General features: G+C 36.3%; 1 protein-coding gene across 12 annotated transcripts in view; it reads left to right on the plus strand.

The window, feature by feature from the left end:
* MAP3K7 (mitogen-activated protein kinase kinase kinase 7) overlaps positions 1–14,872 on the plus strand; it is a 66,729-nt gene that overhangs the window by 30,097 nt on the left and 21,760 nt on the right. For 10 of the 12 annotated variants that reach the window (XR_014248629.1, XR_014248630.1, XR_014248631.1 and 7 more), the window contains exons 9-12: positions 705–786; positions 3,476–3,606; positions 4,261–4,390; positions 6,971–7,051. Coding sequence is in view for 2 of the 12 variants with exons in the window: in XM_082405904.1 (XP_082262030.1) it covers positions 705–786; positions 3,476–3,606; positions 4,261–4,390; positions 6,971–7,051 (424 nt within the window). In the remaining 10 variants the exon portion in view is untranslated. The remainder of the gene's footprint in view (positions 1–704; positions 787–3,475; positions 3,607–4,260; positions 4,391–6,970; positions 7,052–14,872) is intronic. The other 2 variants (XR_014248638.1, XM_082405903.1) reach the window with 1 other exon arrangement.

Consider the following 14,872-nt stretch of genomic DNA (forward strand, 5'->3'; position numbering starts at 1 on the left):
TGCATATTTGGATACTAGCTATATATAGACTAATCCTAGGACCTGAAGATACGTTCATAAGAAGACAGCTCAGATACCTTAAAACTTCGGGTTACATAAATTGTTCACGTTTTAACTGTGCTTTTATGTGCTTTGTGTAATTTGAGAAGAAAACCTTCCTTTTTTTCCCTAAATTCTAATTTTCATCTGACAGATACATCCAGTATTTTATCTCCAGTTCATAGAGGGACATTCATAATCTGTCCTTGATATTTAAAATATTGGTTCTAACAAATTATGGCATACCGTTTCAGTTGTCAGACTAAGTCATTTCAACAATTTGGAGGTTTACATCACTGCTGTGAGAACATAAATATGTTTCATATAATTATGAGGAATGATACTACTGTATTTCATATGTTCCTCTGGAGGAATATTGGCAGTTTTCTTAAGACTATCTAGACTGTGTAAATAGATATGTAGGTAGATACATGGCATTGATAATAGTTGAAATTCAGAAGAGTAGCACATTGTTGTCTTTGTAAAATCAAAACCTTAGGTATTTACAAATTCAATGTATCCCTTGGTGAAAATAAAGCAGCAATTTTTGCTACATTCAAATCTCGAAAAGGAAGTAATTCAAATGTACCTTTCAAGTTAGTTTTCACAAGATTTAATTTGTATTAAAGAAAGTTTAAATTGTTGTTTACTTTTTATATATATAGTACTTTCCAGGAGCAGATGAGCCATTACAATACCCATGTCAGTATTCAGATGAAGGACAGAGCAACTCCGCCACCAGTACAGGTAAATGGATAGAGTAGAACAGTAATAACCTAAATTTTTGTGTCTCTGTTCCCATGAAATTATAATCAAGAAGCAATGAATGATGTCCTCACTTGCATTTTAATTGCAGATTGACTGCAATTTGAATTTCCAGGTGCACCATTGTTCATGCAGGTACCCAGATTAAAGAGTTGCTGAAGACCTGTTTCCAAGTCTTGAAATTCTTACACAGTTATATATAAGAAGATTGGATATTATATTGCTGTGAATGTCATTCTTTATTTGAAAAATAGTTCTTAGATACTGCTAGATCAAATAGTATCAGAAATTATTGTAAATATATATATATCATATATATAAATATATATATGTCATAGGTATATATATACACACATACACCCATACATACATACATACCAATATATATAAAACAGCGTATTTCCTTTATCGTGAACACCCTACTTTTTGGTCTTTGTAGAACAATCTACAGAGACTCTTATTTAAAAAGCTGTGTTTTAGTTCAGGAGTTCCTCAGCTCCATAGTTTGTGGTCATCAAAAAAGATAGTAGAGGGACTTCCCTGGTGGTCCAGTGGTTAAGAATCCACCTTCTAATGCAGGGGTTGCGGGTTTGTTCCCTGGTCGGGGAACTAAGATCCCACATGCCGTGGGGCAACTAAGCCTGCGCGCTCCAGAGCCCAAGCGCCACACCTAGAGAGCCCACGTGCCGCAGGTACTGAGCCTGTATGCCACAACTAGAGATAAGCCCGAGCGCAGCAACAAAAGATCCCACATGCCACAACTAAGACCCGACACAGCCAAATAAATAAATAAATGTTTTTTAAAAAAAGCTCCCCCAGCCCACTCTCCGCGCTGCCTGTATCTGTCCCTCTACTCTGCACTCTCTTCTGTTCCTGGGGCTGAACTATCCGTGCTCCTAGCCAAAGGCAAGCCTGTCTCCTTTGTGCAGCAGATCCCATCTGCTCTTCCTAGCAATTCTTCCCTGTCTCTTGCATCATCAGTTTTAGCCTTTCTACTGGGATCATTCCCAGAGCATATATACAGTAGTCCCCTCTTGTCCACGGTTTCACTTTCTGTGATTTCAGTTACCCCTGGTCAACTGTGGTCCAGAAATATTAAATGGAAAATTCCAGAACTAAATAATTCATAAGTTTTAAGTTGCAGACATCTTGAGTAGCATGATGAAATCTCACTCCATCCCTCCTGGGACGTGAATCATCCCTTTGTTCAGTGTATCCTGCCCTCTTGGTTGTCAGATCAACTGTCGAGGTATCACAGTGCTTGTGTTCAAGGGACCCTTATTTTATTTAATAATGGCCCCAAAGCACAAGAGTAATGATGCTGGCAATTCGGATATGCCAAAGAGAAGCCGTAAAGTGCCTCCTCTAAATGAAAAGGTGAAAATTCTCAACTTTAATAAGAAAAGAAAAAAAAATCATATGCTGAGGTTGCCAAGATCTGCAGTAAGAACTTCTATCTGTGAAATTGTGACAAAGGAAAAAGAAATTTGTGCTGGTTTTGCTGTTATACCTCAAACTGCAGAAGTTACAGCCACGGTGCCGGATAAGTGCTTCGTTAGATGGAAAAGGTATTAAATTTGTACAAAAAGGTAGTACAATTTGAGAGACCACATTCGTGTAACTTTTATTATGGTATATTATAATTGTTCTATTTTATTGTTAGCTACTGTTGTTAATCTCTTACTGTGCCTAATTTATAAATTAAACTTTATCATAGATATATATGTATAAGAGAAAACACAGTATATGAGGGTTCGGTACTATCCAGGGTTGCAGGCATCAACTGGGGATCTTGGGATGTATCCCCCCAGGATAAGGGGGGACTGCTGTAGTCTGTATTTGTATTTCTCTAGCTTCTCTCTTTCCATTCTCTCTTGTGCCCACTCCATTCAGTCTTTTATTATACTGCTACTCCAGAATTGCTCTTGTCAAGGTCACCAGTTATTTTCACATTACTAAAATCGAAATGAATAATTTTTCAGTTCTCATCTTTTTTGATTCTCAGCAACCGTTGACACAGTTCATTACTCTCTACTTCTTTCAGCACTTTGAGTTGATCTCTAGGATACCATACCAGCCTGGGTTTCATCTTACATCTTTGGTCACTTGTTCTCATGGTTTCCTATGCTGTTTATTCCTCATCTTCCCAACCTATAAACGTGAGAGTGCTCAGGGCTCAGTTATTTGGCTCTTTGCTTATCTATCTAAATTCATTTCCTTGGTAATCTCATCCAGTGTCATGGCTTTGTATACCATGTATTTGCCAAAGTTTTGCTCCTTCCCAGACCTGAACTCCACACTCATATATCCAACTACTTGCTTGATATCTACTAGGAACTCAAAATTACCTTTTCCTAACTGTGCTCACTTCAAAGTCATTCCTCCCGTGATCTTCCCCATCTTGATTAATAGCCACTCCATTCTACTAGCTCAGGCTAAGAACCTTAAAGTCATCCTTGACTATTTGAAGACTAGGCGTTTTGGTTCCCTTTTTGTGCTATCCTTAAATTTCATTTAAAATGGGTTTGGTTATCTTCATTAGGTTGAAAAGTCTTCAGTTTTATTTCTATTTATGTCTTGCTAGTTTAGAAAAGAATTTAAGTTGCATCTTATTGAATGAAGCATTTATATTATTCCCAACCTGTAGTCATAAATGTTTCTGCTTTCCTAGGCTCATTCATGGACATCACTTCTACAAATACCAGTAATAAAAGCGACACTAATATGGAGCAAGTTCCTGCCACAAATGATACTATTAAACGCTTAGAATCAAAATTGTTGAAAAACCAGGCAAAACAACAGGTTTGTTTTGTTACTAAAAGTAAAATCTTTTGGTAACCTAACCAGTAGTCATGAGCATTATACTAACAAGTTAATTGTTTGTCATCTTCCACTATACAAGTCCTGAATCTTGTTCCTGAAACAGACAGGCAAGCTTAAGAGTAGAGATGTGTAATGATTTTCTTCTAGAATTCACTACCAGTCAAATCGTTTCCCCTTCTGATGATTGCTGCCTTTGCCACCTGTGCAACTCCCGCCTTACAGTGATCCCTAACTTGAACGGTTGATGGTTACAAATGTAAAATGCATATTCCTTTCCCAGTTACAGGAATTGTTTTAGATCTCTCATTTCATATTATCCAGATTTATTATATTTTTGCTATTATTGGTTTTAAAACATTTTAAGGAGTGATTTTATTCATCTTGTCCGATGCATTTAGGTTAACCAATATTTGGGGCATTTAACTACCAGCTCTAGTGACCAGCCTATCCTAAAGGCCAGTATCTGCAGCTTGTTCTCCCTGAGCCTTACAGCTCCCTCTCCCTGAAAACTTTCTATTTCTTTCAGAACAGAACCCCTAAGAATCCCAGTTGGTATATTCCTCCTTCTAGGCTGTCCAGGATTTTTAAATATAAAGAGCTTTAGTAATTCAAATTGACCTGTATTTTTAACAGAGCGAATCTGGACGTTTGAGCTTGGGAGCTTCTCGTGGGAGCAGTGTGGAGAGCTTGCCCCCAACCTCTGAAGGCAAGAGGATGAGTGCTGACATGTCTGAAATAGAAGCCAGAATTGCTGCAACCACAGGTAAAATGAAAATAAAAGTCTAAAGAGCAGTGAAAATGGTAGTTTCAATTGCTTCAGTAGTGGGAATGTCAGTGGTTTATTTGTGCGCGTCCTAAATTTTTTTTAAAGTAGGAAGTTAGTTTACAATATACTTCCTATGCTTCTAGCAAAAAGTGTCTCAAATTCCAAATAAGGAAAGCATGATTTGTAAAATTACTTGGATTATAAAATATACCTTCCTAATTACAGATTTTATCCAATGTAATTCAGCTCAAGCACAAGCTGAAAATCTAAGTGAGAAATTGAAATTTTGCCAAAACCAGGATGTTTTGGAGGATTGAGTGATTCTACTAGAATTTTGTGCTGAACTCAAGTAATAGCAAATGTTTTGCTTTGAAATTAGCAGGAAAATGTACTCCAGATCCAAATATAATTTGGCCTTACTATCTGCTGCTGCTCCTACTTTCATTGGCAAAAAGTAGCTAAGTTTATGATTAATTCTTTTAATTGTAAAATAAAAGATCACAGTAATTTTATTTGATCTTGAAAAAGCTAGCATTTATATTCCATTTTGTCAGAAAGACTGGTCAGCACAAAAATAATTACAGGTTTTGTTGCCTGAGTAAACTTCTAACCTTTTCTAACCAGGTTCATTTAGTAATGCTGGGTTAAATTGTTTTCTTTCTGATTCCCCCAGGGGTGGAGAGGAACTGATGACAAATACATTTCTATTGTGGAAAATGTGGCAATATAAACAAATAAAAATACCAGTCTTCCCTAATTGTCCCACTCAGAGATAAACACAACATTTTTGTGTATTTACCTCTAGTCTTTTAACTACATATGTGTATACAAGTATATTTCCAAGTGTATTAGCCTGTTTTTTTTTTAACTTAGCTAACCAGGTTTTTGGGTTTTGTTTGTTTGGTTTTTTGTTTTTGTTCTCTTTTTTTTAGGTCTTTATGGTTTTTTTCTAAATAGAATATTTTCATTTTGTGTGAAGCTCTTTTCAGAAAGAAGTTGTCCAGAGGACCATCCTAACTATACTTGTCTTCAACTAATCACTTATTTTATCAGTTAGCATTAGAATCAGATATTACAGAATATCCAAAATAACAGTGTCTAACATATAAGCTTTATTTTTCACACACAAACAAATCTGGAGGTAGGCTCCATGATCATTAGGTAACTGGGTTTCTTCTGTCTCTCTGTGTCGTAATCCCTGTTGTGTGGCTTTCATCCTGAAGGTTACTTTGTACTCCATAATGGCTATTACAGTTCCAATCATCGCATCCACAGTCCTGGCATCAGGAAGCAAGAATTAGGGGCAGGGCACATGCCCAGGCTTTTTTAAGGAGCTTTCCCGGAAGTCCCTCCTAACAACTCCCACATAGATGTCATTGGCCATAGTGATAGGGTCAGATGGGAAGGAAGAGCCCTGTGGCTCCATGGGAAGGAAGGATCTGCAGTCTTTTATCTAGGAGCATTGCTGTCCTGAGTAAAGTTGGGGTTCTGTTGAGCTGGTGACCAGGAGTCTCTGCCACACAGATGGGTCTTTAGAAACGATCAAGTTGAATGGAGGTCACCAGCCACTGTCGAGCTTTCCTGGCCTCCGTGAGTCAAGCGTTTCTGTGTGGAGTCGGGGTGTCGCAGCGTAGTGTCCAATGAGCAGTGTACACAGGAACACATGCTTACACTTTGGCAGCCTTTTTCATTTCAGGAATATCATTCAAGTTAGACCTGCCAAATAGTGGTTGCTACCCTAAAACAGGAAATGCTCTGTAATGTAATAACAGTAATTTTATATCTTCTCGTGTCAATTTTTTAGTCAGGTACTGGTTTATAAGTATTCTTTACAGAAGTGGTATTTCACTAGATTAAAGATAACCACACACATTTGAATTACCCTATCCTTTCTCTGCCTAAATGTAAAACAGATGGTTGAACATCCGTTGGTGAACTGTCTTACTTTGAAAGGTTCATATCTTTCAGCCTTTCAGTACTTTTCAAGTTTAGCAGGAATATACCCTAAACTTGGGAAACTACAATAAATATTCAGTTTACCAGAAGTATGTTCAAATATTTATAAAAGCATAAACATTTCATACTTTGATTCAGTAATTATCATTTAATCACTGAATTTTACTTTATAGCACACTTCAAGAAACACCTAATTGGACATACATTCCTGTGTTTGTTCATTTAAAACAAATATGGCAGCTTATTTCTTTTTAACTCCTCTTTTCCTTCCCAGTTTCATCCTAGACCCCCCCATTGCACTTCAGTGGTTTTACTTAGGTAGATTATTTCTATGAACATGTTTGAAATGTAGCTTTCTCATTACCCTGCAGCTTTGTTTGTCTCGGCCCTATTTTTTTTCCTGCTAATTAAAGCCAGTATGTGAAACATCTTGTATTGGTAGTTGTTTGCTCCTTAATCACGCCTTTTCTAAGCATGGATGAAAAGTTAGATAGTTCTGCATGCCATTCTGCATGAAGTGTTATTAACACAACTATTTGAAAAGTATTCTGTTTTTGTTCATCGTTTTCTATTACTATTTGTAGTTGTTTGCATGTATACTGTATATATGTGTTTTTGCAGCCTTTTCCAAGCCTAAACGGGGCCACCGTAAAACTGCTTCATTTGGCAACATTCTGGATGTCCCTGAGATCGTCATATCAGGTATCATAGACCACCTGAGTCGGTCTAATAGCTGTGGAACTGGAATAATGATCCCTGGTACTTAAAAAATGCTTCTTGCTCCAATTTGATAGAACGTGAAAATAGATACCTTGCATGCAGTCATTAGGGAGACAGATTAAAAACTGTATACGTTTATCTACACTGAAGTGGGCTTGGCAGGAAACCTCACATCTCCAAAACTGAGGATAAAATAGAAGGTAAAGTGAACGTTTTCACGGAAGGGAGAATACCAGTCCAGAATTCCACCAAGTTCCTCTCATCTTTTAAGTGAGCGGAAGAGCTGAACCCAGACCTTGTTTGCACCCAGCAGAAAGAGGAAACAATCCTTTAAAAATATTTGTTGTCCTTCGCTCCTTTCCTTCCTTCGTTACTACTTTGGGGCTCCCTCTAGGCATTCTATCCCAGCCTCTTTCTGTTGGGAGCAAGTGAAATATGAAGTTGAGAAAAGAGTTGCTAAATACCGTTTTGCCTTAACCTAGAAAACAGAAATGAAGTAAAACTAAATGAGATTTGCTGTTTTGTTTGGTATCCTGCCAAAGAATTATGGTCAGTTCTGATTCCTGTGTATTATCAGGAGAATCTTCTTGCAAATTACGTGTTTTTATACCTAACTCACACATGGTATCTCCGTGTCTCATATTGGCAAATTGCTTTTATTTCTTATGATGATCATTTCACAGATGCATCTAAATCACCATTTTCAATAGAAACTTAAATGGCATATGTGACCTTCAGTATTGGTTAATATATGTTATCAAAATCATCATTTACTTACCCTTCTGCTTTAGGTTTTCCTCCACCTCTTCCCCTGAAATTTTGACAGGGAAATACAGTTTTCCCCGCACAATCATGAGCGTAGTTAGGTGAATGCTCCACACACTGTCCTTTGCCTGTGATTGTGCTTTTAGCATAGTATTGGATTATATATGAATGCCTAGTAGTTCTTTTCTCCTCCAGTAAACTGAAACCTGAGGATAGAGGCCATGCCTTTGTGATTTATTATTGATGGCACCAGCAGTATCCGGCTCAGTGCCTCACACATTGTGTCTAATAAATATGTGCCTATTACATAAATGAACAAACTATTACTGAGCTCCAGCAGCTAGGAACTATGATACATGTAAAATTTGTATATAACAGATATGTGTAAAATATAAGTTATACAATTCTTAGGGGCCATTTTGTCTATACAAAACCATTTTATTTATAGAGTAATTAACTTTTATTCTAGTTATCAAAGTGGTTTATTTTACAACATTTTCAGTGTTGCCGTTCAGAGAATACCGTTAACCCATTCTTCGCATAGTAATTTTATTTATTGAGTCATGAGCTGCTTTCAAAATTAGCAGAGTACTTAGGATCATTTTACCTCTACACTGAAAGGTCCCAAGTGTAAGGGAATAATATTCTGACTGAAGAAGTGGCAACATTTAAACATACATACTGCTGAGCTGTGATTATCTTAAACGTTTGAGGGAATCAGGAAAATTTAGGCACATGGCACAATAATCTTAATCTGGGTCTTATGGGTAAGCATTAAGAACAGATATACCCACACATAGTGGGTGAAATAGCCAATGGTGTACAAGATAAGGAGGGAGAGAGAAGAGGAGAAAGAATAATAGTCTCAGTGGTTCTCCTCCAGGGTGAATTTGCCCCCCAGGGGACATTTGGCAACATCTGGAAACATTTTTGATTGTCAAAACTAATAGGTGCTACTGGCATATGGTGGACAGAAGCCAGGGATGCTGCTACACGTTCTGCAATGTCCCGGGCAGCTTTCCACAGCCAAGAATTATCCAGCCGGAAGTGTCAGCAGTGCCAAGGTTGAGAAACCCTCGTTAGATGTGCTGTGTGGCCTATAAAGTAGTTTAAAGCACATCATCTTAATTAACCTTCGTAAGTCTTATAACTAGGTTATCAGATAAAATTATAGGCATTTTACAGATGAAAATCTTAGATCTGATGATGTTGAATGGTTTTCCCAGAGTCACACAGCCAGGATCCCATCCTAGATCTTCTGATGCCAAATTACATCCGTGTTCTCTTGTTTTGTTTGAGTCAGAGAAGTTAGAATAACTCTGCCTTGCACTTCATTAGGGTTCGTATTAAATTTAAGTGAGCTCTTCAGCCAGGAGACGCTTTTTTATGACATTGGATACTTACGGAGTCAGGAAAGCTTAATTCTGCTCTTAATTGCCAGAGTAACAATGCTGTTCAAATGGAAATATTATTCGGTAATACATTTTATTAAATATTCTTGTTGGGTTTTTTCCCAGATATTCAAACATTAACCTAATCAGTTTCACTTCCTTTAATAAAAGGATGCAAGCACTGGAATTGGACATAAAAGCTAAACATTAATTTGTTCTTAGGTTATATTTTTAAGTTAAACATAAAGATATAATCCGTGCTTTGGGAATATCTCAAATGTCTTACATGGCCATTTTAATTGTAAAAGAGGACGAAATTTAATTCCCCCAATTTTTTAATACCTTCTAGAATTTTTTTCCTCGAGGTTGGTTTCCCTACAAGCTCTGTGGTTATATTACCAGATACTTCTTGATATATCCAAACTGGCATTAATTAGCATTGGATCCCATTTGTAAGCATTTTTTTAAATATAGCTGTACTTTTTATCTTATCTGTTATGGATAAGTAGTTGCAATAATATTTTCCTTTGGCCAAGTGCAGTATACTGTCTAATGTACCTCTTGGAATAAACGGCCTCTTTTTAATAGGAGTGCTCATTTAAGCATCACATAAATTTTTATGTGTATTTATTGGCAGTGTACAAATGTATCTTTTCTGAAGTGTTTGTTGTTTCTTGCATTTTTTAAAACCTTACCAAGTTTTAAAAGTTTTTAAATACACACTATTACTCTAAAGATTTTTTTTAATACATCTTTATAATGACTAAAATGCCTAACCTAGTCATAGGTCAGCAAATTTAAATCTTGTGTTTTGCCTGCTTTTCAACACTATTATATACTCTGTCACCAACAAATGAGGAAGAACAAGCAACTTACAGCTAACACCAATATTCATCAATTTAACAGTCTCTCAGGTTGTGCAAAAATGAACCTTTAATACCTCAGGGCTTCCTATGGATCAGACTACACAATTTTTTGTACCCCTTCTACCTTGGCCCTGGCTCTAAAGAGGTATTGGCAAACTTTGGTATGGATAAACCTTCCTTCCACTTTCCCCTGCCCACAGAGAGTGGCTATAGATCGATCTGGCTCCTTTTTACCAAGCAAGACACATAATTATGAGCAAATTACCAATAGAGTATGACATTTTGCTAACTCTTCATTTGTGAAGAAGGTCCTGCCCACGTTATAACGGTGTGCTACCTAAGCAAAGTTAATGTAAATGTAGAAGTCTCTTGCCCAGAATTTAAACCATTTGATCTAGTTTTCTAATCCATTTGTTTATTGAACATTATAAGACTTCCAGGAAAGGAAATAGGCTTTCTTAAATGTTTTCCATTAAAACTTGGAGTTTTAAAAGCATAATCCTTTCTCCTTTTCAACCAGTACATTTTAATTTGTATTACTTTTAGTTGAAGAAAAAAGAATGGGTGGCATACTATTGGATTGCTTTAAATGTTTCTATTTTTATTCCCTTTAAGACTTTAATAAGAACATGGATTTTTGTTTATTCGGTTCTTTTACTTGGATTTTAGAATGCTTTGACCAAAGAGCATTACGTACTGTCTTACATACTGTTCTTAAGGATTTGATAAAGAAGATTGAATATGCAAATGTTTTGAGTCAATCTTGTTAATATATATAAAATATTTTTGCCCAGGTCCCTGAATTTAATTGATATTTCTTGTTTATAATATTCTTGAAGCTGAAAAGAAACTTTACGAATCCTTATGATTTCAGCTGCATTTAGATCTCTTAACTGAGAAAATTTTAATGACTATTCATTCACTTTTAATTTCAGTCAGGTACATTTAGCTCTATTGTATATTGGGTATTTTCCAAAAGTAAATGTTAATATATAGTTAAGTAGAATAAGTAGAATATAGAAAGGACCAAGGGCCAAACATAATATTTAACAGAAAGTAAATGGGTAGTTAGCTTTCTAATACCTATGTGTTGTTTTCCTCCTTCAGAAGTTTCAAATATCTTAGGTAATTTAGATGGGGGTGCCGGGGGTGGAGAGGAGTGGTGAGGACCTTGTAGAATGCTGGGCAGCTGGAGGCCGAGATACTGTGCAGAGACACCTGGGCACCACTTTGCTTTTTCCATCAGGACGGAAATATAACCTTCTAATACTATATTTGGTTCAAGAACCAGTAGATACTGTTTGTAAACATTCCTATAACTGTATATATGTAAATTTTTAGTGCAGTTCTTCCCCTTTTTAAATAGTGCAGCGCCAATATGAAGAGAGCATGAGATAGAAAGAACTGAGCTTTTCTAGATCTTCAAGTTCCTACCTTGCACAGTGTCATTAACAGCTGTAAACCTTTATTTAGGGACACTGAGGCCCAAGGAGAGCGCTACTGAGATATACTATACCTACTTCTGCCAAGAGTAGCCACCTCACCTTCAGCAGAATTCTATATTTGTGGCTAATTAAATAAGGAAGTGCATCTAACCTTACAGTGAATATTTAGGTAGTCTCTTTGCACCATATTGTGGTCTACCAAGATCATTTTTTTTTAATCTAAATAATTGAACTCTAACCTAATGAAGTAGGTTTATTAGAAAGCAAAACTCATCAATAATAATTGCTTTCCTTTGGTAGGGGGGAAAAAAAACCCCACCCTAAAGGAGGCTTTATTCTAAGAAACCAGCCAGGTACTTCCCTGGCGGTCCAGTGGTTAAGACTTGCCCTTCCAATGCAGGGGGTGCAGGTTCGATCTCTGGTCGGGGAGCTAAGATCCCACATGCCTCGCAGCCAAAAAACCAAAACATAAAAAAAAAAAAAAACAGAAGCAGTACTGTAACAGATTCAATAAAGACTTTAAAAATGGTCCACATCAAAAAAATCTTTAAAAAAAAAAAAAAAACCAGCCAGAATTGTTGAAACTAGTAAAGGAATATGAAACTTGTGCCAACTTTAATATATATATATATATATATATTTTAACATCTTTATTGGAGTATAATTGCTTTACAATGTTGTGTTAGTTTCTGGTTTATAACAAACTGAATCAGTTATATGTGTACATATACCCCATATCCCCTCCCTCTTGTGACTCACTTCGTCCCAGCTTACCCTTCCTCCTCCCCATGTCCTCAAGTCCATTCTCTATGTCTGCGTCTTTATTCCTGTCCTGCCCCTAGGTTCTTCAGTCTTTTTTTTTTTTTTAGATTCCATATATATGTGTTAGCATACAGCATTTGTTTTTCTCTTTCTGACTTACTTCACTCTGTATGACAGGCTCTAGGTCCATCCACCTCACTACAAATAACTCAATTTCATTTCTTTTTATGGCTGAGTAATATTCCATTGTATATATGTGCCACATCTTCTTTATCCATTCATCTGTCGATGGACACTTAGGTTGCTTCCATGTCCTGACTATTGTAAATAGGGCTGCAATGAACATTGTGATATATGACTCTTTTTGAATTATGGTTTTCTCAGGGTATACGCCCAGTAGTGGGATTTTGGGGTCATATGGTAGTTCTTTTTTTTTTTTTTTTTACCACAACAAAAGCAACAATGATTGCAATTACCAAACATGAAACACACTCATACTATGTCATAATATTGACATTCAGTCCAGTAATCCTCCACTGTAACAGCTCCTTTACTTTGCAGTGAAAATTGATTTCTATATTCTTTGCCTCTGAGTCCTTGTGGAATTTTTTTTTTTTAATTCAAACAGAAAGTCACAAAGATTATAATCATCCTCATCAGTTCGCTCAGTCCCATGTAATTAATTTTTTTTTTCATCTTGATCTTTTGTTAACACTTTTATGAGTTCATCAGTTTTTCATTAGAGTTGTGAAAATGCTTATTCATTCAGTTCAGCACTACAGTCAGTTACCAGAAACCTGTACTTGTCAGAGTCTTTTCTATGAATTCCTTGAAGATGAAACCCTTTTATAGGAACATATTTGCAAAAGCATCAGAGTACACCCAGAACTGTCTGTAACTGACAAACGACTTAAAAATGACCACAGTTAAAGATTTGATGAACGTTCATAATAGTGCAATTGACAAGGAAATTTAGTTTTTTCTGAGATATACATTTTAAAGTAATAACTAGAATTATGACTTATAACATTATACCAGAACATATAAGATTTTTAGAAATTTCACGTAATGTCTGAAACATTTATATTAACATATTTCCATATAGATAACCCAATGAAAGTTTAGTATTAGTTGTTTTGTTTGTTTGTTTTTTTATACTGCAGGTTCTTACTAGTCATCAGTTTTATACAAATCAGTGTATACATGTCAATCCCAATCGTCCAATTCAGCACACCACCATCCCCACCCCACCACAGTTTTCCCCCTCATATGGTAGTTCTATTTTTAGTTTTTTAAGGAACCTCCATACTGTTCTCCATAGTGGCTGTATCAATTTACATTCCCACCAACAGTGCAGGAGGGTTCCCTTTTCTCCACACCCTCTCCAGCATTTATTGTTTGTAGATTTTTTGATGATGGCCGTTCTGACCGGTGTGAGATGACACCTCATTGTACTTTTGATTTGCATTTCTCTAATGATTAGTGATGTTGAGCATCCTTTCATGTGTTCATTGGCAGTCTGTATATCTTCTTTGGAGAAATGTCTGTTTAGGTCTTCTGGCCATTTTTGGATTGGGTTGTTTGTTTTTTTGATATTGAGCTGCATGAGCTGCTTGTATATTTTGGAGATTAATCCTTTGTCACTTGCTTCGTTTGCAAGTATTTTCTCCCATTCTGAGGGTTGTCTTTTCATCTTGTTTATGGTTTCCTTTGCTGTGCAAAAGCTTTTAAGTTTCACTAGGTCCCATTTGTTTATTTCTGTTTTTATTTCCATTTCTCTAGGAGGTGGGTCAAAAAGGATCTTGCTGTGATTTATGTCAAAGAGTGTTCCTCCTATGTTTTCCTCTGAGAGTTTTATAGTATCTGGCCTTACATTTAGGTCTTTAATCCATTTTGAGTTTATTTTTGTGTATGGTGTTAGGAAGTGTTCTAATTTCATTCTTTTACATGTAGCTGTCCAGTTTTCCCAGCACCACTTATTGAAGAGACTGTCTTTTCTCCATTGTGTATTCTTGCCTCTTTTATCAAAGATAGGGTGACCATATGTGCATGGGTTTATCTCTGGGCTTTCTATCCTGTTCCATTGATCTGTATTTCTGTTTTTGTGCCAGTACCATACTGTCTTGATAACTGTAGCTTTGTAGTATAGTCTGAACTCTGGGAGCCTGATTCCTCCAGCTCCATTTTTCTTTCTCAAGATTGATTTGGCTATTCGGGGTCTTTTGTGTTTCCATACAAATTGTGAAATTTTTTGTTCTAGTTCTGTGAAAAATGCCATTGGTAGTTTGATAGGGATTGCATTGAATCTGTAGATCGCTTTGGGTAGTAGAGTCATTTTCACAATGTTGATTCTTCCAATCCAAGAACATGGTATATCTCTGCATCTGTTTGTATCATCTTTAATTTCTTTCATCAGTGTCTTATAGTTTTCTGCATACAGGTCTTTTGTCTCCTTAGGTAGGTTTATTCCTAGGTATTTTATTCTTTTTGTTGCAGTGGTAAATGGGAGTGTTTCCTTAATTTCCTTAATTTCTCTTTCAGATTTTTCATCATTAGTATATAGGAATGCAAGAG

This window comes from Balaenoptera borealis (genome assembly GCF_965194805.1).
Source record: "Balaenoptera borealis genome assembly, chromosome: 9".
Lineage (NCBI taxonomy): Eukaryota > Metazoa > Chordata > Mammalia > Artiodactyla > Balaenopteridae > Balaenoptera > Balaenoptera borealis.